This window comes from Lithobates pipiens, unplaced genomic scaffold (assembly GCF_037356315.1).
Source record: "Lithobates pipiens isolate NorthernLeopardFrog02 unplaced genomic scaffold, aLitPip1_a1.2 Scaffold_10, whole genome shotgun sequence".
In the NCBI taxonomy this organism is placed as follows: Eukaryota; Metazoa; Chordata; class Amphibia; order Anura; family Ranidae; genus Lithobates; species Lithobates pipiens.
The window spans coordinates 71664742-71689019 of NW_027507686.1; the positions used below are offsets into that span (position 1 = coordinate 71664742).

A 24278-nucleotide genomic window follows, 5' to 3' on the forward strand; every position below is an offset into this window, starting at 1 on the left:
ACCTCTGAGCTGCCAGACGGAACATCACTCTGCTGCTCCTATTTAGTTTATATACTAAAAAACCAGACCTGCCACACAATATTCAGGGCAGGGAGAGAATGGAAACTGTCAGCCTATGTTGTGAATGATTGTGGCTGGAGAGTAGAAATTACACTTGAAAAAACAAAAGCTAACAACATCACACATCGGCTACTACACTTATCTAGGCCTAGAGTAGGTAGTACCTGGCATGTGCTGATGGTAGCTTGTGTTTTTGTGAATGGCAGTGCTCTTCTCCAGCTGCAATCATTAACAAAAGCTGACAGTTTCCACTTTCTCTGTGCCCTGAACAGCAGGCAGCACATCCAGACTATATGCACTAAAAAGGAGAGATGAGGAGGAGGCACTGCAGGGACAGGGCTCAGTGCTGCCTGTAAATTTTTTTCTGGCCATAAGAAAGAAAACATTTTGCAAAGCTTCTGTACATTAATTTAAAAAAATGTATTTGTTGTAGATCATTTACCTACAGTTTCCTCCTGCATTATACAGGCAGGCTAAAATTCACCAGTGTTACTTCTCCCAAGAGGCTAGTGTAAGCTGCACTGCATGTTACTGGTAATTACAATTACTGTATTTTTCGGACTATAAGACGCAGAAAAATGGGGGAAAATGTGCCTGCGTCTTATGGTGCGAATATACGATTGGCACCGCCCCCCTGCCGCGATTCTTGGTGCACCCTTCAGCTGTTTACAATGTGATCGCTCCGTCAAATGACGGAGCGATCACTTGTAAACAAATCGGCGTCATGACGATGCTGGTTCCTCTCTCCCCTCTATGTACAGATCTGTACAGTGGAGGGGAGAGATCGGATGGCAGCAGCGCTGTGGGCTGCATCTCTAGTGCCCACAGCGCTGCTCTGTGACAAGTGCAGTCACAGCCATCCCTCCATACCCTGCCAATACTCTGCAATTCCCTGCCAATACTTTCTATGGTAATGGTCATTCTGCATTTTCTATGGTAATGGTCACTCTGCATTTCATGGGCACTGGAAAATATTTTAGTACACCATTTGGTTCAGAATATTTTTTTTTCTTGTTTTCAACCTTTAAAACCACCTAGGTGCGTCTTATGGAGCAAAAAATACGGTAGGTTATGATTCCAGCTGTGATTTTTCTGTACATGTGAAAGTTCCATGTAAGAAAATGAAAAATAAGCAATATGTAGATTAGTGTTAAAATACTTTAAAGGTAGAACTTGGGTTTACACTCACATCCTTGCAGTGGATAAGTTCCTTGCTCAGTGCCTCCTGGTCAGGAGGCTGCAAGTTTCGCACTCCTGTTCTTTTTTTCTTGAACTCTTTTTTCTCTCGAGGTTTTACCTTTAGTCGCTGCCCCTCTAGTTTAATATCATGTTGTTCAAGGGCGACACTCACTCCATCTGAATTCTCAAACTCAACAATAGCATAAAGACCCTACAAATGAAAGCAAATATACTTATATGAACAGAATTACATTTAGAAAGAGTCAGTCTTATCAGCGAAACTGACAAATAGCATGCAGATCTTATGAAAAAAAATATTTGACATGCATTATGAATGAATGTCTGCAGCATTTTCACCATTCAACTCCCTCCATATTTGGAGAAAAGAGATGTTTTGCAGTATAATGGTGATCAGGTGCCAAAACTAAGTGAATAGACTGTTTCCCAAAAATTATACAAGATACCCAAGCTTAAAGTGGAGTTCCATCCAAAAATAGAATTTCCGCTGTACGGATTCCCCAAAGTGCGTAGATTTTGGATCAGATCCTATAACTTCATATACTCCCTTACACAGATCAAAATGACCAAATCTCCGAAAAACATACTCTAATGCCACGTACACACGATCAAACAATCCGGTGGAAAAGTCAAGACAATCCGCCCGTGTATGGGCGCCGGCGGACTTTTTTTTTTTTTACCCAAAAGTCCGGCGGACTAAGAAAGTAGTTTTGCGCCAAAATACGGACAATACGGCCGTGTGTGTGTGTGCTAGTCCGCCGTACTTTTGAAATTAACTGACTTTTCCCACACACTGGCCCCAGGTGGCCGGGGCCAACGAAGGAAGAGTAGCTGGCCCCGTCACCTGGTATGGAGTTAAAGGGGAAGACCTATGCCTAGGGTTCCCCCAGGTCCATATCAGACCAGTATCCGAGCACGCAACCCGGCCGGTCAGGAAAGGGGGTGGGGACGAGTGAGCGCCCCCCCCCCCTCCTGAGCCGTACCAGGCCACGTGCCCTCAACATGGGGGGGTGCTTTGGGGAAGGGGGGGCCTTGTGCCCCCCCCCCACCCCCAAAGCACCTTGTCCCCATGATGATGAGAACAAGGGCCTCTTCCCGACAACCCTGGCCGTTGGTTGTCAGGGTCTGCGGGCGGGGAGTTTATCAGAATCCGTGAGCCCCCTTTCATAAGGGGGCCCCCGAATCCCAGCCCCCCACCGTATGTGAATGAGTATGGGGTACAATGGATTCTGATAAGCCCCCCGCCTGCAGACCCCGACAACCAACGGCCAGGGTTGTCGGGAAGAGGCCCTTGTCATCAACATGGGGACAAGGTGCTTTGGGGTGGGGGGGGGCACACGGCCCCCCCTTCCCCAAAGCACCCCCTCATGTTGAGGGCACGCGGCCTGGTACGGCTCAGGAGGGGGGGGGGCACTCGCTCGTCCCCACCCCCTTTCCTGACCGGCCGGGTTGCGTGCTCGGATAAGGGTCTGATATGGACCTGGGGGGGGGACCCCCACGCCGTTTTTTCGGCGTAGGGCTTCCCCTTTAACTCCATACCATACAGGTGACGGGGCCAGCGACGCTTCCTTCACTAGTTGCGGCTACCTGAAGCAGCGCTCAAAATTAACGGACTTTCTTCCGTGGGCAAGTCCGTTCATTTCAAAAGTACGGTGGATAATCCGGCGGAAATAGTCTGCCAGAAAAGTCACGTGTGTGGGCAGGCCCCCTCGTTCGGACAGTCCAGCGGACTTTACAGCGGTTTGTCCGCCAGACTAAGTCCGCCGGATAGTCTGATCGTGTGTACGCAGCAATAGGGTGTAAGACAGAGGAAGTTTCCAAAGACGGCTCCTTACATTTATATTTGTAACGGCCAAAATTACAATAGCCAGGAACTGGAAGTCTGCAGTCCTTCCATTTGACCAACTTAAAACAAACTTTCTTGGCTTTTGTTAAACCAAAGACTGACAGCAATTGTGCAGGATAAAATAAGACTTTTTAACAAAATATGGGATCCCTGGATCACCTACTTGACGAATGACCCCCGTCATCTCCTTTCTCAGAGACTCTGGTGTTGTTGGGCAGGGGTCCGCTGCTCTGTGGTTTGGAGGGGGGGGGTTATCCCCAAATTTTTGCTGGGGTGTCCTGCTTCCCCTGGCATGGGGTGCGTGCCCGAGTACCCTAATTATATAATTGTTATTGGATTACAAGATATGGTATGAAGCTCAACATGGATGGTCTATGCGATAAAGGTTGAGAGATTTTATAAACAAGATGCAAAGTGAGGAAAAGAGAATATAGAAAGTGTTCTCCCCCCTCTCCGGAGGGGGAAGCGGGGTATCCGTTATTATAAGGAAGGCTTCTCAGTTTGTGAAAACCATACACTGTTAAAATCATTGCCATGGTCCTTACTTGTATTGTGAAAAACCCAAATAAAAATCATTGAAAGATAAATAGAATTCATCTTTTTTGACCACCTACATCAGTTCCTTTATGGCGCTGATCTTTGCCTGGGGCAAGATTACCCTTTTCTGGGTGTACCTATGATCAGACCCAAATATGTTTGCCCCTTTTCATGGTTTTAAAGAAGATTTCTCCTAGGCTGAGAAACCGACCTAGATATTCCAGGTAGTTGAAGGTGGTGACCATACTTTGGTCTAAGCGGGCTACCGACTGGACTATCAAGAACAGATCGTCCAGGTAAACCATAAACATTATACCTTGGGCCCTTAATCTGGCCATAACCTTTGTAAACACTCATAGTGCAGTAGCTAGACCAGAAAGCAGAGCTACACGCTGAAAATGAAAATTTTCCACCTTGAAAAGTAGATATTACTAGTGAGCGAGGAAATAGGAATATGGAGGTATACATCTTTTACGTCGATTGATGCCAGAAGTTCTCCTCATTGTAGGATGGAGATAACTGACTGGATTGACTCCATGCAAAAAAAGAGTGGTTATATTCAGGAATTGAATTTAGATTTTTGAGATCCAGAATGTCCATTTAGATTTAACCAAACCCCAACCTCTGCTCCTACGCGATGGCCACCATGATCACAAAAGATGGTCCAATGCTTGAGAGAAAGACTTCTTTTTCTCTGGATCCTTAGGAATGCTTGGTCTGAGAAAACGAGGAGATAGGAACTCTTGGAACTCCAGTTTGTACCTTGGAGCTATTGAGGAAGTCCCCCATTCTTCGACACTCTTCTGGTTAGATCCTTGAGAACTGCATTAGAATTCCCCCTATTGAGCAAGCGGGGGCGCCTCCTCATAAGGAGGCTTCAGTATCTTGTAGGTTTCCTCCCCCAAGACCTTTTTTGTCCCTGGGGTTAACCCTGAGGATTACCTTTTTAACCTGATGGCGGAAGCCGTAGTGATGGCCTGGAGGCAGATGCCCCTGGCACAGAAGCTTTAAAAATGAAAATACATTCACTCCTTTTCTTAAATGGCAAAAGGGATACTTTTTCCACTCGAAGTCCTTTGGATGTATTATCCAAAACATCCCCAAATACCTGTTTTACTGCAAAAGGAAGACTAGCCAGGAGCTTCTGCATGGTGCTTAGCAAAGGGCGCAAGGCCTGAAGGATAGAATCTCTCAAAGCAACTATTGCAAACAAAGCTGCCAGATCCTGGGCCTGCTGAGCAGGATAACCTTGAACACCTGTTTAAACTGGTCTCTCAACGATTAAGCAATTATTGTCAGTGCAGGCTGAGGCACTCAATCTGACAGAAAACACGTGTTTTTTTGTTTTTTTAATCGGAATTCCAACTATTTATCCGTTGGATCCCTAAGCATTTGAGCATTGTCTGCCGCACAAGTCAAACTCGTAGTCACAGAGGATAAAATAGGATTTTTTGTACTCACCGTAAAATCCTTTTCTCTGTAATTCACCAACCGACCCAGCTCCTCTCTGTAACTAAATGGGTTGTATAGCTTGCCATTAGGAGAAACTAGGCAAAATTGTTACACAATACACAGAACTTTAATCCCGCCCCAGGGGGGCGGGCCCCGTGCTATCAACCCTCCTCCTGCTCCCAGCAGCTTCAGTACGTCAACAAGCAGTACAACGTAGAAAAAAGGAGGGGTGGGTGCTGTGTCGGTCGATGAATTACAGAGAAAAGGATTTTACGGTGAGTACAAAAAATCCTATTTTCTCTTATATTCACAGACCGACACAGCTCCTCTCTAACTAAATGGGACGTCCCCAAGCAGTGCCAAACGAGGGGTGGGAAAAAAAAACAGCAAAAAAACTTCAACCACCATGACAAGTGGGAACTAGTGAAACTAAACCCACACAAAAACAGCAATATGGGGAAAAACTCCATTATATAACCAGGTATACTCAACAGGAGCGAACCCCCAGACTGCAACAGTGCGGAGGTAATGCAACAGAGCATTAACAAAACAGTACTGCGTTTTGCTCGAAAACCAGGAAAAAACACAATTGCAACTACACGGCCGCCTGCAAAACCTTGCAGCCGAAACCAGCATCAGCCGATGCAATGACGTCTACCTTGTAAAACTTGGTAAACGTATGGACAGACGACCAGGTCGCCGTCTTACACACCTGAGCGACAGATGCTTGGTGTCGGAAGGCCAAAGACGTTCCGATTGCTCTTGTAGAGTGGGCCGTGACTGGAAAGGGAGGCACCTGCCCCTTCAAGGCGTAGGCTTGGACCACAATCTGTCTGATCCACCTGGAAATGGTGGCCGACGAGACCGCCATGCCCTTCTTAGGACCAGCCATCGAAACAAACAGTGAGTCTGACTTCCGAAAGGAAGCTGTGGCAGAGAAGTACACCTTCAGAGCCCTAACCACATCTAGAGCGTGAAGGACCACCTCCTTGGGGTGCTTCGGCTTGGGACACAATTAGAGGTCGACCGATATGGGTTTTTCTCTGGCCGATGCCGATATTTAGAAATCATGGCGGCCGATAGCCGATATATCATGCCGATTTTTTTGGGCCGATATGTTAGGCCGATTTTATTTTATTAATTTTTTTCCTTTTTTATTTATTATTATTATTTTTTTAATCCCCCTTGATCTAACACACCTTTCCCATTGGGGCGTTTTTCAGGCGCTTTTGGGCTAAAAATAGTGCCTGTAAAGTGCCTGCAAAATGGCTCCCCTGCAGTCTGTGTGAAAGACAGAGTGCTTTCACACTGAGGCGATGCGCTGGCAGGATCTTAAAAAAAAGTCCTGCAAGCAGCACGTTTGGAGTGGTGTATACCGCTCCTCCACCACTCCTGCCCATTGATATGAATGGGCACCACTGCCGAAGCGCATGCAATGCAATTTGGCAGCAGTGCTTCATGGGCGCATTTAACCTCTTCCTTGGCCGCTAGCTGGGTTATATGTGCCCCACTAGCAGCCAAATAGCACCGCTAAAATGATGGTAAAGAGCCGCTAAAACTTGCGTTTTAACATCAACGCTCCAGTGTGAAAGCAGCCTTCATAAGTGATACAGAAAATTTCTTACATTTAAACATTTATTAAACAAAACAAACCTCCAATCAGTTTACTTGTATGTATGATTTAGATAAAAAAAAAAAAAAACCTATGTATTAAATAAAAACAGGTAGTCAAAACTTTTGGCCGAAAAAAAAAATGGGCTAACTTTACTGTTTTTATTTTATTTTTAAATAGTGTATTTTTTTCCCAAAAAAATGCATTTGAAAGACCTCTGTGCAAATGCCGTGTGACATAAAATATTGCAACAACCGCTATTTTATTCCCTAGGATCTCTGCTAAAAAAAATATATATAATTTTTGGGGGGTCTAAGTGATTTTCTGGCAGAAAATACAGGATTTTTACTTGTAAGCAACAAGTGTCAGAAAAGATTTAGTCTTTAAATGGTTAAACTGAGAACTTCTACACAGGGAGATGACTTCATTCATTCAAGTGTAAACATTGTATCATTTAGTTCTTTTCTGCCCAGAGAGGAGGAAAGTGTTGCTATGAGGACTTAGTCAACTCACACTGACTTCTATACAGAAGTCATTTCAAAGTCCCGCTGTAGTTATAAATCGGCTTTTTATCAGCAAAATCGGCCGATGCCGATTATTTAAAAAAACTGCAAATATCGGCCGGCCGATATATCGGTCGACCTCTAGACACAATGATGGCAATACAATGTCCTCATTGATATGAAAGGCCGAAACCACCTTTGGTAGAAAGGGCGGATGCGGACGCAACACCACCTTATCCCTGTGGATGACCAGATAAGGCGACTTGCAGGACAAGGCCGCCAGTTTCGAAACCCTCCTGGCCGATGTGATGGCTACCAGAAAGACCACCTTCTGTGAAGGGGGCAGCAGAGGAATCTCCCTCATATTCTCAAATGGCGGCTTCTGAAGTGCCGACAATACCAGGTTCAAATCCCACGGAGGTAACGGAGGACGCACCGGAGGGACTACATGTCGCAACCCCTGCACAAAGGTACTCACTAATGAGTGAGACGACAGGGGTCTTTGAAAACAAGACAGCCAGAACTGAAATCTGCCCCTTGATGGTGCTCAACGCCAACCTCTGGTCTACACCTTGCTGAAGAAACAGCAGGATCCTGGATATAGAGTAGGAGCGCGGATGCCACCCTTTCTCCTCACACATGGAGATGTAGGCCTTCCAAGTACGATGGTATATCTTCCTGGAAGAAGATTTCCGCGCCCTCAGCATAGTTGGAATCACCGAGTCCAACAGACCCTGTTTCCTCAATACCTGGCTTTCAACAGCCAGGCCGTTAAAGCCAGCGATGGTAAAGCAGGGTGAAGGATTGGACCTTGAGATAGGAGGTCCTCTCTCAACGGCAGTCGCCAGGGAGCGTCTGCCACCAGGCACACCAGGTCTGCGTACCAGACCCACTGAGGCCAATCTGGGGCAACCAGGATTACTGGAATCCCCTCGGCTTCCACTCTGAAAAGCAGACGTGGCAACAGTTTCAGCGGAGGAAAGGCGTAGATCAGCTGGTACTGATCCTTCGGAGCCACCAGCGCGTCTGCCCATGGATCTCTTGTCCTGGACACAAATCTTGGCACCTTCCGATTGAGACGGGAGGCCAATAGATCCACATCTGGTGTGCCCCATTTCAGGCACAGCAGCCTGAATATCTCCGGATGCAATGCCCATTCTCCTGGGTCCAGCATCTGTCGACTCAGATAGTCTGCCTGCCAATTTTCCACCCCCGGGATGTAAATGGCCGACAGGGCCGGAACGTGTCGCTCTGAACACGAAGTATGTGAGCGACCTCCTGAGCAGCGGCTGAGCTTCTTGTTCCCCCTTGGTGATTTATGTACGCCACATCCGTGGCGTTGTCTGACTGTATCCTGGTCGGACGCCCTTGAAGACACGTCGACCACATGTGGAGGCACAGTCTGATCGCTTTCAATTCGAGCAGATTGATCGGCAACTTAGATTCTTCTGTCGACCAGAGGCCCTGAGCCGACTGAATCCCAATCACTCCACCTCAGCCGGACAGACTGGCGTCCGTAGTGACCACCGTCCATTTCAGAGGAAGGAACGATTTTCCCGACCAAATCACCGGGGACCTCAACCACCTTCTGCCGATCCAGGGACAACGGAGATTTGTCCCATTTTGTCAAGATCTCCTTCTGCAGGACTCTGGTGTGGAACTGGGCATAAGGTACTGCCTCAAAGGAGGCTAACATGAGCCCCAGCACCCGCATGCAAAAGCGGAGTGATGACCACTTGCGATTCATCAGTAGTTTGACCGCAGATCTGAGAGTCAGCAATTTGTCTAAGGGGAGAAAAACCCTTGCTTCCCTGGAGTCCAATAGTAACCACAGGTACTCCAGATGCTGAGTCGGTACCACCACCAACTTCTTTAGGTTCAACAGCCACCCAAACACTTGCAGGGACTGCAAGGTGATCGCCACATCCTCCTCTAATTCTGAGGCGGAAGAAGCTCTTAGGAGGAGATCGTCTAGGTAACCCACAATCGTGATCCCATGTTGTCTCAACAACGCCAATACTGGAGCCAGTACTTTGGTAAAGACTCGGGGGGCTGATGCAAGGCCAAAAGGAAGAGCCACAAACTGGTAGTGGGCTTCCCCGACTGCCAAATGCAGAAACTTTTGATGCCAAAGGCATATGGGTATGTGCAGGTAGGCATCCTGAATGTCCAAGGACGTCAGGAAGTCCCCTTGGAGTGCAGCGACTACTGAGCAAACTGATTCCATTCTGAACCTATGCATTTTACAAAGTGATTTAGGGCTTTTAGGTCCAATATTGGACGTACCCCTTCCTTCTTGGGAACCACAAACAGATTTGAGTAGAACCCCTGGAAGCGTTCCGATACCGGTATAATCACCCCCTGATTCAGCAAGTCCCTCACCGCCCCTAACAGGGCCTCCCGGCGAACCGGGGACACGGGTATGCTGGAGGGAAAGAATCTGTTTGGCGGCCAAGAGAGAAACAATCTTGTAACCTGTGGAAATCAGATCGCAGACCCATTGGTCTGATAACCGGGAGGTCCAACAGGCTGCAAACTCCCGAAGACGACCCTCCACCCGAGACATGGGGGGGGGGGGGCAAACCTTCATGCGGTAGCACTTTTGTTCGCAGGCTTGTGGTTCCAGGGACGCTTCTGACCGTGCATGGGCGTCCTGTCGGGCTGGGATCGTTTTGCCGAAGCACCGGGCGGACAAAAAAGCTGATTGTGAGCGGAAAAAGAGGGCCCTTGCCTGCGTCGTGGCTCCTTAGCCTTCCTGGCCTGTGGGAGTAGTGTACTCTTATCACCTGTGGCATTTTAAATAATGTCATCCAACGAGGCTCCAAAGAGCCGCTCGCCAAGGAAGGGAAGATCCGTCAAGGCTTTCTTGGATGCCTGGTCAGCAGACCAGCATTTCAGCCAAATGAGGCGCCTCAGCACCACGGCTGACACTGAGGCCCTGGATAGCAGGGGGAGAGTATCCAGGGCCGCGTCACAAACGTACTTAAGGCCATGCACTAGTGCACATTCTGCTCTCCCAATTCACGGTGCAAAAGTTTTGCCCACTCAGTCAGTGTCTGCGACATCAGTGCGGATGCCAGTACAGGTCGCACGGCTAACCCTACAACCGTAAACAAGGAACGACCCACTGCTTCGGCCTTCCTGGCCGTGGGATTCTTGAATGCAGGAGTCCCCTCAACCGGGATCGTCGTTACTTTATTTAACCTAGATACTGGGGGTCCACAACCGGAGGAGCCGACCATTTTTTGAGAAGGCTTTCCTCAAAAGGGTAACGCACCACCAAATGTTTGGGGACCGAAAAGGTCAGTTGCGGGCGACCCCATTCCCTGTAGATGAATTTGTCAAAATAAGCCAAATACGGGTGAGTGTGCTGGCTTGCGGGACCCAAAAGGGACCGGTACATCAGCAGAGGAATCCACTGGCTCCTGAATCTTCAGGATATCATGCACAGCTGTGATAAATGCTCCAACAAGCGCCCGGACCCGGATGGGGGGAATCATCCTCACTGTCCGAACGGTCCTGGTCAGCCACGTCTGATAGGTCAGAGCAGGGGGTCTCTAGCCGCAGCACGGCCCGAGTCTGCATCAGAGCTCTCCCCAGAGGACGGGGGGGGGGGGTCAGGGGCCTCTTACGTGCACTCTTCCGGCCACGTGCCGCCTCTATCTTAGCACATAGGAGTCAAGGATCGCCGTCAGGGTGTCCATGCGCACCGCGCTAACTGCAGGTGACCTGGTTGCTATAGCCTGGATTTCGGGGGGAAGAAACACCAGTTTCTGAAGCCATGCTGACCCTAGCCTGTCTGCCACCTGCAAGGGGACTTAGGACAGTGAAGGTCCCACCCTCCTGCTGCCGCTGTGTGGGGGCGGGGGGGGGGCTACTTAGCGCTAGACTCACCACCCTGGGGCATTCTGCGATAGCCACAGGAGTTCCTGTAGTCCCTAGGAGGTTCCCAGTTGCAGAGAGGAGAAAACTGTCAGCAGCAGCAGCTCCCACCAGCGGTGCAACAATCTGCAGAGCAGCTTCAGCATTCAGCAAAGAGCCATCCAGCGTCCTGCACACACACAGTGGATACAGAAAGCAGCAAGAGAAAGCACATGTAATGCTGCCACAAGAGGCCAGAGGTGAAAAAAGCACTCAGGCTTTAAGAAAATGGCCGCCAGTGTAATCAATAGGAATCCTAAAGAAAATGGCTGCTGAAGCTCATTAGGGGAATTTATAGCTTTCCCAAATCCAAAATGGCCACCGGAACGGCGCCATGCGGTGACAGAGCAAAAAATAAAAACGTGCTGCCTGCTAACAGTCAGAACAACCTCCATAAACATGTTTTGGGACCCCCAGACCTGGACCAGGACTAACGCCAGCAGCACAGACCCCCACAGGTGAGAAACAGCGACACACACACCGCCTGCAGCGCAGGGAAGGAGGTGTGATAGGGACTTGGTAGAGAAGATAGGGAGGTGAGGTGGCCCCCAAATCGACCCCCCAGGGAATGCCCAGCTGCTCACCCCACCGAAGCAGGGAGTCGTACTTACCAGTACTGAAGAGCTGGGAGACATTCCATCACGGACCCACTCCTGCGCAGTTACAGGGTGGCTGCTGGCCTCGGTATACTGTGATCCAGACATCAGTAGCCCAGTCATATGTATACCCCGAAGCATTGAAGCTCACCAACCACCTCTGGAGCTGAGGCATGTCGTGGCCTGCCGAGCCTTAGCTGCAGCCTGCTCACGCTCGATGGCCGGACTGGGGAGACTACAAGGATATCATTAACCAGCCTGTAACCCAGCCGGCAGTTGATGAAAGATCCTGAGATCTTCCATCTTGCGCAAAAAGTAACAAACCTGCAGCAAAAATATGGACCGAGAGGCCCGCAGGGTTTCCTAGGTCATTCTCCTTGCTAAGCAAAATAAAAACTGAAGCTGCTGGGAGCAGGAGGAGGGTTGATAGCACGGGGCCCGCCCCCCTGGGCCAGGATTAAAGTTCTGTGTATTGTGTAACAATTTTGCCTAGTTTCTCCTAATGGCAGGCTATACAACCCATTTAGTTACAGAGAGGAGCTGTATCGGTCGGTGAATATAAGAGAAAACAGTGTTAATTGCCGGTATACCCTACTTAGTGAATTTCCTCCACCATAGGATAAAGTATGAAAACTTTTTAGGAGGGAAAATAATGCTTATCTGAGCAATCCTCTCAGATACAAAAAAGCTTTTTCAACAATGAATGGACAGGAAAAGGCACGCACAGACTGAAGAGGCTTTAGCCAACCCAAACACTCAGTTAAGGGTACATAAATGTGGAGTGGACCATTCAGTAAGAAATATCACCATCAATCTTAAGATTGAAACAGCAGATTCTCCAGCATTTGACACCTCAGAAGAGGAGTCATCAGCCTCACCACAGTCACTTGAGGGAATTTGTCTTCTCCCGCCGCTAGTTCCTCAGTTTGAGGGTCCTGGGCAATGGAAGAGAACCTGTCGCATTTTGACCCCTACTGGGATGCGATTAAAGTCACTAAACTTTCTTTTTAAAACCCATCATGGCTGAGGAAAAAATGACCAGTTACACTTACCGGTAACGGCTTTTCTAGGAAATCTTCCAGGACGGCACACCTGAGAGATGACTGGTCCACCTGACAGGAAACACAATCAACAACAAGTTTAAAAGTTCCCACCCCTCCCTCAGACCCTCAGTTATGGTAAAGAAAAGCCCACACCGGTGTCAGAGGGAACATTCTGTGAGGAATAAATATACCACACCAATAAAACAAGGGTAGGGAAGTAGGCCTGCCGTCCTGGAAGATTTCCTAGAAAAGCAGTTACCGGTAAGTGTAACTGGTCATTTTCTCCAGTCATCTTCCAGGACGGCACACCTGAGACGATAAGCAAGAAGTTCAGGCCTACCTTTAGGTCGGGACAACCGCTTGTAGGACCTTCCTGCCAAATGCCAAATCCTGAGGGGACAACAGCTCCACTCTGTAGTGCCTCAGAAATGTTCTATGGTTCGTCCATGTTGCTGCTCTGCAGATCTGGTCGATTGAGGCGCCTGCCCTTTCTGCCCAAGAGGTCGCCAGGGATCTGGTTGAATGCGCCTCAAGGTGGGCTGGCACTGGTCTACCTGCCTGCCTATAAGTAATAGATATGGTTTGTCTGACCCATCTAGCTATCGTTGCCTTAGAAGCTTGTAGACCCTTTCTCTTCCCCGAGAAAGTGATCAATAAGTGACTGGATCGCCTAAAGTCTCTCACCCTTTCCAAATAGACTAGGAGACAGCGCCTGACATCTAAGAAATGGAACCTTTCCTCTTCCTTATTCTTGGGATTCTGGCAAAAGGACGGGAGAATAATCTCCTGTGTTCTGTGAAATAGTGAAGCCACTTTTGGCAAATAAAGAGGATCCTGAGTGAGGATTACCCTATCCTCTAGGATACGTAAAAAAGGCTCTTTAATTCGAAAGGGCCTGTATATCACCCACCCTTCTGGCCGTAGTGATAGCCAGAAGGAAGGCCAACTTAAATGATAAAAGTCTAACAGAGATTTGAGCCACCGGCTCAAAGGGCCCCTTTGTTAGGGCATCTAATACCAGGGACAGGTCCCATGGAGGGCAACTGACCGACCTGACTGGAACTACCCTTTCCCTGGCCAACAAAAATCTTTTTATCAGTGGTTCTTGTCCTAGCTTCCTGTCAAAAAACATGGACAGGGCTGCCACTTGGACTTTGAGGGTGCTGACTGCCAAACCTTGGTCCATCCCCTCTTGAAGAAAGTCTAGGATGGTAGGTATCATCTAAAGAGACCCCTCCTTAGACTGCAGCCAATGGGAGAAAACTTTCCAGACCTTTGCATACATTTTTCTACTGAGGAGGAGAATGTCTATCACTCTCTCCGAACAGCCCCTGTCACTGAGTATTTCCCTCTCAATAGCCATGCTGTCAGAGAGAGAAGTCCCGGGTCGGGGTGAAAGACTGGACCCTGACTGAGCAGGTCTCAATGCACCGGCAGATGCAGCGGGGGAGCTACCGAGAGACTCTGAATGGTGGGAAACCAAACCCTCTTGGGCCACCAGGGTGCTATCAGCACCAGGTCTGTCCTTGAGTAGGTTAACTTCTGTAGAACTCTGGGAAGGAGTACCAGTGGGGGAAAGGCATAGGCCAGCCTGAAATCCCACACCTGTACAAGAGCGTCTATCCCTTCTGCTTCTTGATCCTTGTAAAGGGAGAAAAACCTGCGGACCTTCGCATTTCTCCGGGAAGCGAATAAATCTATTTCTGGCTTGCCAAAATGTCTGCAAATCAGGAAGAAGATTTCCTTGCTCAATCTCCATTCCCCTTGAAGGATGGGCTGTCTGCTTAGGAAATCTGCCTGCAGATTGAGTGAGCCTTTTATATGAATCGCTGACAGTGAAAGGACACTCCTTTCTGCTTCCCCAAGGATCTGCTGTGCTAACTCCCTCAGTTTGCCAGACCTTGTCCCTCCTTGGTGGTTTAGGTATGCAACCGTGACCCGGTTGTCTGAGAGGACCTGAACCTCTCTGTCCTGCAGCTGCTGTTGGAAATACTCTAGGGCTTTGCTAACTGCCAGGAGCTTCCTGAAATTGGAAGATTCCCTGGCTTGGCTGCGGTTCCAGGACCCCTGGGGGTATATTGGTCTCCCAGATGAGCCCCCCAGCCCCAAGCGCTGGCGTCCGTGGTCAAGACCAATGGGTTTACCTGGGACCAGGGGCGACCCTTCAACAAGTTGTGTGGGTTGAGCCACCACCGCAAAGAGAGACCTCTTCTGTGAGGGACACTCGCCTCTCCAATGTTTCTCTCTTTCCTCCCCATGAAGCAAGTAGGAAAGTCTGAAGTTGTCAAGAATGAAGTTGTGCCCAGGTTACTGCCGGTATGCAGGCCGTCATGAGGCCCAGCAGTCTCATTATATATCTCAGAGAGGCTTCTCCTCTTTCGAGAAGGGTGACAACCGCATTCTGGACCTTCACTACCTTCTCTGTTGGTAAGAATACCTTCTGTGCCTGTGAGTTTAACAGGTAGCATAGGTATAGTTTGGACTGAGATGGTGTCAGTGAGGACTTCTCCCGACTGACCATCCAGCCCAAGGTCTCCAGAGTCTCTAACACGATGTCTCTGTCTATCACTGCTTGCCTCTGATCCACACTGTAGATCTGCAAGTCGTCCAGGTAGGGTATTAACCTTATCCCCTGTAGGTGTAGGTATGCTACGACCTCGGCCATCACTTTTGTGAATACCCTTGGGCTTGCCGCCAGCCCAAAGGGAAGAGCTCTGAACTGCCAGTGTTGTACCTTCTGCTGTATGTGAACTGCGAAGCGTAGGTACCTCTGGTGTTCGGGAGCAATGGGTACATGTAGATATGCGTCTTTCAGGTCCAGAGTGACCATAAAAACTCCTGCCTGAAGATGTTTTCTTACTGAGTAAATACTCTCCATCCTGAACCTCTTCTGAAGTAAGTAACGGTTTAGTCCTCTCAGATTTATTATTAACCAAAATTTGCCTGAGGGTTTTGGAACCACAAATACGTGTGAGTAAAAACCCTGGGCTAACTGACTGGCTGGTACTGGAGCAATAACCTCTTGCTCTGCCAGCTCCTTTAAATTTCTCAGTAACCCCGCTGCCTTGGCTGGTCCCTGGGAGGAAAGGTAATCAGAAATTTCTGTGGGGGAAGACTTTGGAATTCCAGTCTGTACCCCTCTTCTAAGAGATTTAAAATATATGGACTCTGCGTAATCCTTTCCCAATGGGGAAGGAAGTTGCTGAGACTTGCGCCCACCCTTACGGTGGCGTCATTTGCCTTCTTTCTGAGAGGCTCCGGAACTGGAGAAAAGAATTGCACTCTTATCTTTTCCTTTTCCAAGGTTCCACTTCTTCCTCTGTTCAACTTTCCCTCTATGATGAGTCTTTGAGTGGGGGCCTCGAAAAAATTTCTTACCCCTTTCCCTCTGGGGCCTCACCGGGAACTTCTTTCCCTTTTCAGTAGATCGGGACAGAACCTGATCTAGGCCTGACCCAAACAGCAGGGAACCCTCAAAGGGAATGCCGCATAAGTGAGACTTGGAAGTGAAATCTCCATCCCAGGTCTTTACCCATAGGGCCCTCCTGGCGGAGTATAAAAGTGCTGCTGTCTTAGCTGTGGCCCTAACAGTCTCCACTGCTGCATCTGCCACATATGCTACCGCTCGACTGATTACCTCCAGCGAGTCTACAATTTCTTTAGTCTCCTTACCCCGGGAGACGTGATCCATTAATTTGCCAAGCCAGGTGTCTGCATTTCTGGCTACACAGGCGGAAGCTAGAGCCGGCGCCATTTCTGCTGCATTCGCCTCCCAGGCCCTTTTGAGTAATGTCTCAGACTTCCTAGCCATCTGATCCTGGATATTTCCAGAATCTTCGAAGGATAAATCAGACCTCTTAGACACCTGCGCTAGGGCTGCATCCAAACGAGGAGTTTTAAAAAATTTCTCCTCCTCCTCCTCATCCTTAAAGGGACACCTTCTCTTCCAAGCTTTCAGTCTGAGGAGCTTATGTTCAGGTTCCTTCCATTCTCTGAGGACTATCTCCTTCAGAGACTGGTGGATGGGAAAGGTTCTGGCCTGCAACCTTCCTAGGCCCCTATACACCCTGTCCTGTGCTGAAACCTGAGCAGAGGGGACCTGGATATCTTCCGAGGTGTAAATGGCCTTTAATACACCTTCCATGTCCTCACTCGAGAACAAAAGTCCCCCAGGTTTTGCCTCCCCCTGGTCTGAATCTTCCTCCCAGAACTAAATTCTGGGACCTGACCTTCCTCCACCTCAGACAACAGGGAGACCTGGCCCTGGGAACTCTCCGTATAAGATGTGGAAAAATTCTCTTGTGAATGAGGAGTCTCTCTCCCAGAAGGACCCTCATCCTGACTCTTCACTAGAGTAGTTTGAAAAGATTGAAGGGTGGCTAACATTTATGACTGTAAAGGCCTACATTCCTTCACGACCTGGGCGGTCTCCTTGCCTGCGACCTTAAAGATACATCTATCGCCGAAAGGCTTTCTGTGGTCTTGTGCTAACTTAGAATTACAATTACCACAACGCCTGGACTTTGAAGTAGCCTTTCCTTTAGACCTACAGGCTGACCCCTGGGCAGAGCCTTCAGTCCCTGGAAATAGTAAAAAAAATAGGCAATTAGCTACTCATGTCCTAAAAGGGCCAAGGGGGGTCTGCCTCAGAGTACCCTGCCCCTAAAACACAGCTGGATCACTCACCCCCTGTGGTAACCTCAACGGCTGTCTGCTCAGACGGACCTTCCAGTTCCATGGCGATTTAGCTGCCCTGCAGGATCGCTGGATCAAGGTGTAGTCTTGAGCGTTCCCCTGTTTGCCTTGGAGATGTTGCAATGCACAAGGCGCTTCACCAGCATGTAGCCTGGGTGTTTTCCACTGCACCCTCTGCTGTTTAAATAAACCGCCGATCGGCTCCATCTTTGGGAGGTCCGTCGCCCGGAAATGACGTACGGCCCTCTTCCGGTCCTGCGCCGTGATGCTGGAGCGCACGCCAGTGCGTCCAGACATCACAGTACCAACAAGGTCTCCATCCGGAAACTCAATGCCCGGAAGTGACGCGTCCGAACTTCCGGACATGCGCCGTAGTGCTGGAACGCACGCCATCCGCGTTCAGCACTCCTGGAAGGATGCAGCTCACCTCACTCCACCAACGAACAAAGTTCAAGGTAGGCACCAGCATAAATGGGGAACAGCACGTTTAGGACAACTCCCCTGTCCCACGTGGCTGAGAACAAGGCTCTCTAAAGAGACCTTGAGTGAGGACTATCTCCCCCAGATGTCTCTGGGGGTTACAAGGGAGTATCGCAGACCCTGTCTGCCGAGTCCCAGGGAAAGATAATCCTCTCTAGGGAAAAAACGAGGTCCCAGACCCCTCAACAAAAATAAAAAAGGAGAAACTTGGTTTCGCTGCCATCCTGTGGGAAACACAATCAAGAACTGAGGGTCTGAGGGAGGGGTAGGAACTTTTAAACTTGTTGTTGATTGTGTTTCCTGTCAGGTGGACCAGTCATCTCTCAGGTGTGCCGTCCTGGAAGATGACTGGAGAAAAAAATCTTTTTAATAAAAGTAAACAGTTGCAAACATTTCATGGCCCCGATGCTCACTCTGACCATCCACCCTGTCTCAGGGGAGAATGCCATTTGTAGAAATTAGTAGGCTTTCCAAAGCTTGAGGGAGACCCGTTTAGCTCTTTTTTGTGGGCGTTCCACCCCCCCCCTGACCTTAGCGATGCACAAAGCAAAGGCACTACCGGAAGAAATCACATCCACTGCCGCTGCTATTAATGCTCAGCCTGATGCAAACAGTAAATGTGTCAAACAGGAAATGTCCGTGTCACCAAAACCTCTTTCATGCTCCTCTTTGCTCTAATGTCTGACAATTATGCAGCCAGCACAAATGGAGTTTAAATAAAAAAAAAAAAAAAAAAAAAAACACTCCCGCGTGTTGGGGGATGCCAAACCTGCACTAAGCCCCGCCCCCACCTCGCATCGCGCCCCCTTCTCTTTCAAGAAAAAAAGTTTTCCCACGCAAGCACGGGCCTCCGATCCGACGAGATTAGCTTGTGGGTGAGGGAGGGATGGCGTGGAAGAGACCTAAAAGCTGCCGCCGAATAGGGGCAGTGAAAGAAAACAGCATAGTTTTCAGTTCTCCCTTATACTCAGCCTCATGAAGAGGGGAAGAGTTCAGCCCAGGTGGAAGTGAGATATATGCTGAAATACTTTAGTTTTCTGTATGAATATTGTGGAATAAAAAAAATAAAAATAAAAGATGGGAATGCTTTTTTTACCCTGTCCTTGTCCATGACAATATTCTTGACAGGTGATATTGACTGGAAGACATCTCTAAGCTGCTCTTCTGTTGTGCCTTTTGGGAAACCACCGACAAACACACTATGCTTTTGCTGGTGTTGGCGCTTGTCACGCTCCTCACTCATTCGCTTATGGCGTCGTCCACTTAGGTGATCATCAAGGCTGGGGCCTACAAAAGAGATGTAAAACAGAACAATTACCACTCATTATTGAGGCTGTTACAAAATAAAAATCCTTTAAAAAGTCAGTACAAACTGGTGTGGCGCTCCCATCCTTTCAAAACCTCAAACTCCTCTAGAGATCCAGCAAGCCCCACAGTTGCTGATGAGCAGCCTCTAGGACCAAAAATCACTCATCTCGTTAAAACACATTCAGATAAGGTTCAGCGTTCTTACACCACAAAAATTGCACCGAAGTCATTAGCAGTTTTTTTTTGACAAGTGTGACACCATTCACCATTGTTGAGAGAGGCGTGGAGCTACTTTGCTGCCTCATAACTTGGTATGCCTGCTATAATTGAAGAGCATTTCATTACAAATTGCTTCTGGAAATTGTACAACAGAATGGGAGAGACTCTGCGTTCAGAAGCGTGCATTCACTTCTGCTCACAGGTCAAATTTTGACACACAATTGTGTCCATGTAGCCACTGCAAGCATCCATTTTTATGGGCTGCCTGCACGCAGCTCCAAGGCTGATTCACAAGCAGCAGCTCAGATCAGAGAATGGGTCTGATTCCCTGTCTGATAGCGCAATTAGATAGACATGACTAACATAGCTAAAGATAAACTGCCTTTTTTCTTTTGGGATTAAGGTTTTACATAAAATACAAACTGATTATTGTAAGCACCTCTGTCAGTTTTAAATGGTTTGGCTCAACCCTCTAACTGCCACTTCTGCTTGCCAACTTGGTCTATTAAAGGAAGCTGAAAGATAACAGACTTACTAGCCAGATCAAGAGGTGACAAGGCAAAAAGACAAAAAAAACTAAATATAATGCAGCCACCACATCTAAGAAGTGGTAAACTACAATGAATCACATTGGGGGGGGGGGGGGGTTAACTGCTTAAATACTGGGCACTTTTACCCCCTTCTTGCCTAGGCAAATTTTCAGCGCTGTCATGGTCATGCAACACCCATATGAATTTATCTTTTTTTTTGTTTGAGGCAGATAGAGCTTTCTTTTGGTGGTAATCACCACTGGGTTTTTTATTTTATGCCAAACAAATGAAAAATTATTTTTTTCTTAGTTTCTGTTATAATATTTTGCCAATAAGTAATTTTTCTTCTTCACTAATATACACTGATAAAGCTGCTCTGATGGGCATTGATGATCGGTGGTGCCTTAATTATCAGTTTAAACAATGTAATGACAGCCTGACTGGTTATCGGCTCTCCTTTCCTCACAGACACAGCAAGTGAGAAAAGTACCACTGATAACCGGCAAGTCTGTTTACATGTGATCAGCTGCGATTGGACACAGCTGATCACACAAAGTGCTGCTGTGCTTGGTCCTTTAGCCCCGTTCACCTCAGTGCGACTTGTCATGTGATTTGACAGTTCCAAAATGCGTGACAAGCCACACTTTTTTGTTGGCAACAGAACCGCTCAAATCAGTGCGACTCCGACTTTGCGGTGAAGCACCGATTTGAAAAGTGTTCCTGCGTTATTTTGCGATTTCAGGTGCGACTTGCATAGACATCTGTGCACGAAGTGGCACAGATGTGAGCCAAGTAGCACCTGAAATCGCGCTAACCTGCTACTTTGAAAGCGTGCTACTTCAAGGGAAATAGCATGCTTTCAAAGTAGCATCATCAATGTAAACCAGGGCTTAACTGGATCTGTGATCAGCTGTGTCCAAAGGACGCATCAGTCACAGACCACTCTATGTGCTTCCCGGGGGCATGCAGGGGGCGGGGTTTTGGGAGGACGTCCATGGATGCCCTCCCAGAACTGGAAGACCGCACTATAGCGGTCTTTCGGCGTCTCTGAATCAAACTGTTGAAACAAGATGTGCAGTTCCTACTGTATTCACGAATGGGCCTAAACACCTCCTCAATGCTGTTCAAATCTGGTCATACGGCATAATTGTCAAAATGATTAAGGGACTCTATGAATTTGAGATAATGCATCTATGACAGCCAAAAAATACATTACTACATAGCGGAAAATTCCCTCTCTTCTGGAAGGACTAATCCTTCTGTCCTAAATTATTTTGTCTCCTTCACAACTGTTCCTCATTTCGATCTGATGTACAAATGTGTGCAATAAATGTAATATCTACCTAACAAGTATGTTGCCTGTTTGTTTTTAAGCTTAAAGTAGAACTAAAGGCAAAACATTTTTTTTTTCATTTTGGATAGAGGAAGAAAGAACCATAACTTGACAGCTGTGTCTTTAGGGAAATTTATTTTCACTTCCTGTTCTATAGCCAAATCCGGAAATGAGAGGAAATCCCTCCAAAGTAAGGGAGTAGGATTGTTACCAGGATCACCAGAGCTAGTGTACCCATTGGGATTTTCTTCCACAACAGCAAACATGACAAATAGAGGCGGAATCTCCCTAATGAGGGGACAGTCTGCATTAAAAACCTGACAGGTGTTCTAATCCCTCTCCACTCTATCCAAAACGAAAATATAGGAATTTGTAATTCTGTGCAGCCAGTTTTATTACATAGCTTTAAAATTTAAAAGATTGAAAAAAGACAAAGTTCCATTCAGTTAAAAGTGTGCGTGATTTTTTATTCTATAACTATTCCCAAAGCCATGTGCATTCCGCTTACTGAAGTTGTCGAGTTACTCTCAGCTAGTACCACTTCCTGGAGGAGGCAATTCTACGTTTTAATGGCTCTTATGCCGCGTACACACGATCAGACTATCCGGCGGACTTACCCGTATATACTCGAGTATAGGCCGACCCGAATATAAGCCGAGGCCCCCAATTTACCCCCAAAAAACTGGAAAAAATTATTGACTCGTGTATAAGCCGAGGGTGAGACATGCCTGTCCATCCCTGTGTGTCCGTCCATCCCTGTGGGTCCATCCATCCCTGTGTGTGTGTCCATCCATCCGTGTGTGTGTGTGTGTGTCCATGCATCCGTGTGTGTGTGTGTGTGTGTGTGTGTCCATGCATCCGTGTGTGTGTGTGTGTCCATGCATCCGTGTGTGTGTGTGTGTGTGTGTGTCCATGCATCCGTGTGTGTGTGTGTGTGTGTGTGTCCATGCATCCGTGTGTGTGTGTGTGTGTGTGTGTGTGTGTGTCCATGCATCCGTGTGTGTGTGTGTGTGTGTGTGTGTGTGTGTGTGTGTGTGTGTGTGTGTGTGTGTGTGTGTGTGTGTGTGTGTGTGTGTGTGTGTGTGTGTGTGTGTGTGTGTGTGTGTGTGTGTCCGTGCAGCCTACCTGTGTCCAGCCTGCCTGTGTCCGTCCAGCCTGCGTCCCGTCCAGCCTGCGTCCCGTCCAGCCTGCGTCCCGTCCAGCCTGCGTCCCGTCCAGCCTGCGTCCCGTCCAGCCTGCGTCCCGGCCCGAGCCGAGCCTCCGTCCTTCAGCTCTTCGTCGGCGGCCATTCTAGGATTCAAAAGCCGCGCCTCCGTCGGTGATAGGCGGAACACTCAATTTCCCACTGACTGCTGGGAAATTGAGTGTTCCGCCTATCGGATGTCCGTGATAGGCGGAACACTCAATTTCCCAGCAGCCTGTGTTCCGCCTATCACGGACATCGTCTCATCCTCGTCCGTAGTACGAGGATGAGACGATGTCCGTGATAGGCGGAACACAGGCTGCTGGGAAATTGAGTGTTCCGCCTATCACAGGCGAAGGCGGAGGCGGAGGCGCGGCGTTTGAATGTTAGAATGGCCGCTGTCTGTCTGCTCGATACGCTGATCGAGCAGGCAGACAGCGATGACTCGAGTATAAGCCGAGGGGGGCACTTTCAGCCTCAAAAAAGAGGCTGAAAATCTCGGCTTATACTCGAGTATATACGGTAGTCTGGTGGACAAACTGCCGGAAATTTCCAAACGAGCGGACCTGCCCACACACAGGACTATTCCGGCGGACTAGGTACTGCGGACATAGTCCGCCGGACTATCCGCCCTACTTTTGAAATGAACGGACTTGCCCACACACGGGAGGAAAGTCCGTTCATTTTGAACGCGGCTCCAGGTAGACGGGACTAGCGAAGGAGGTCAATGTCAAGAAGAAAGCCGGGCTCCTCCGCTAGTAAAGGAGCTAGCAAAAGAGCAGAAGATAGTGGAGGAGTCCGGCGAGAAGACCCCCCCAAGACGGAAGAAGACCCCCCCGGAGCTGTGCAATAAATTATTTTTAACCCTTGTGTGTTGTGTTTTATTAACATTTTTGTTCACAGGTGAATGGGTAGGGGTACATTGTACCCCATACTCATTAATATAGGGTGGGGGGTCAGTATCCGGGGTCCCTTATTAAAGGGGGCTACCGGATTCCGATAAGCCCCCCCGCCCGCAGACCCCGACAACCAACGGCCAGGGTTGTCGGGAAGAGGCCCTTGACCTCATCAACATGGGGACAAGGTGCTTTGGGAAAGGTCCCCCCTTCCCCAAAGCACCCCCTCATGTTGAGGGCACGTGGCCTGGTACGGCTCAGGAGGGGGTGGGTGCTCGCTCGTCCCCACCTCCTTTCCTGATCGGCCAGGTAGCGTGCTCGGATAAGGGTCTGATACGTTTTTTCGGCGTAGGGCTTCCCCTTTAAGTCCATACCAGGTGACGGGGCCAGCGACGCATCAATCTCACTGCCGCAGGCGGCGACATTGACTTCCTTCACTAGTCCCGTCTACCTGGAGCCGCGTTCAAAACGAACGGACTTTTCTCCCTGCGGGAAAGTCCATTCATTTCAAAAGTAGGGGGACTAGCACACACACGGCCATATTGTCTGCCGGACTGCGAGTCCGGCGGACAGTTTGAGTCAAAATTACTTTCCAAGGCCGCTGGACTTTTGGGTAAAAAAAAAGTCCGCCGGAGCCCACACACGGGCGGATTGTCCGGCGGACTCGAGTCCGCCAGACTCTTCCGCCGGATAGTTTGATCATGTGTACGCACCATTACAGTAAAGAATTCTTCTGCAATCTAAGGTTAAACCTCCTTTCTTCCAACCTCAAATCATGACCCTGCATTTTCTCTTCAAAGACCTTAAAAGTGAACAGTTTCTTACAGTTCCTGAAGTCACATTTAATATATTTGTACAAAATCAAAT

At 48.5% G+C, this 24278-nt stretch overlaps 1 protein-coding gene across 2 annotated transcripts in view; it reads right to left on the bottom strand.

Moving 5' to 3' along the window:
• Nucleotides 1-24278, bottom strand: part of TUT1 (terminal uridylyl transferase 1, U6 snRNA-specific) — a 51067-nt gene that overhangs the window by 10808 nt on the left and 15981 nt on the right. For both annotated transcript variants that reach the window (XM_077455846.1, XM_077455847.1), the window contains exons 2-3: nt 19039-19229; nt 1250-1450 (exon numbers count right to left, since the gene is read on the bottom strand). In XM_077455846.1, the coding sequence (XP_077311972.1) occupies nt 1250-1450; nt 19039-19229 (392 nt within the window). The remainder of the gene's footprint in view (nt 1-1249; nt 1451-19038; nt 19230-24278) is intronic.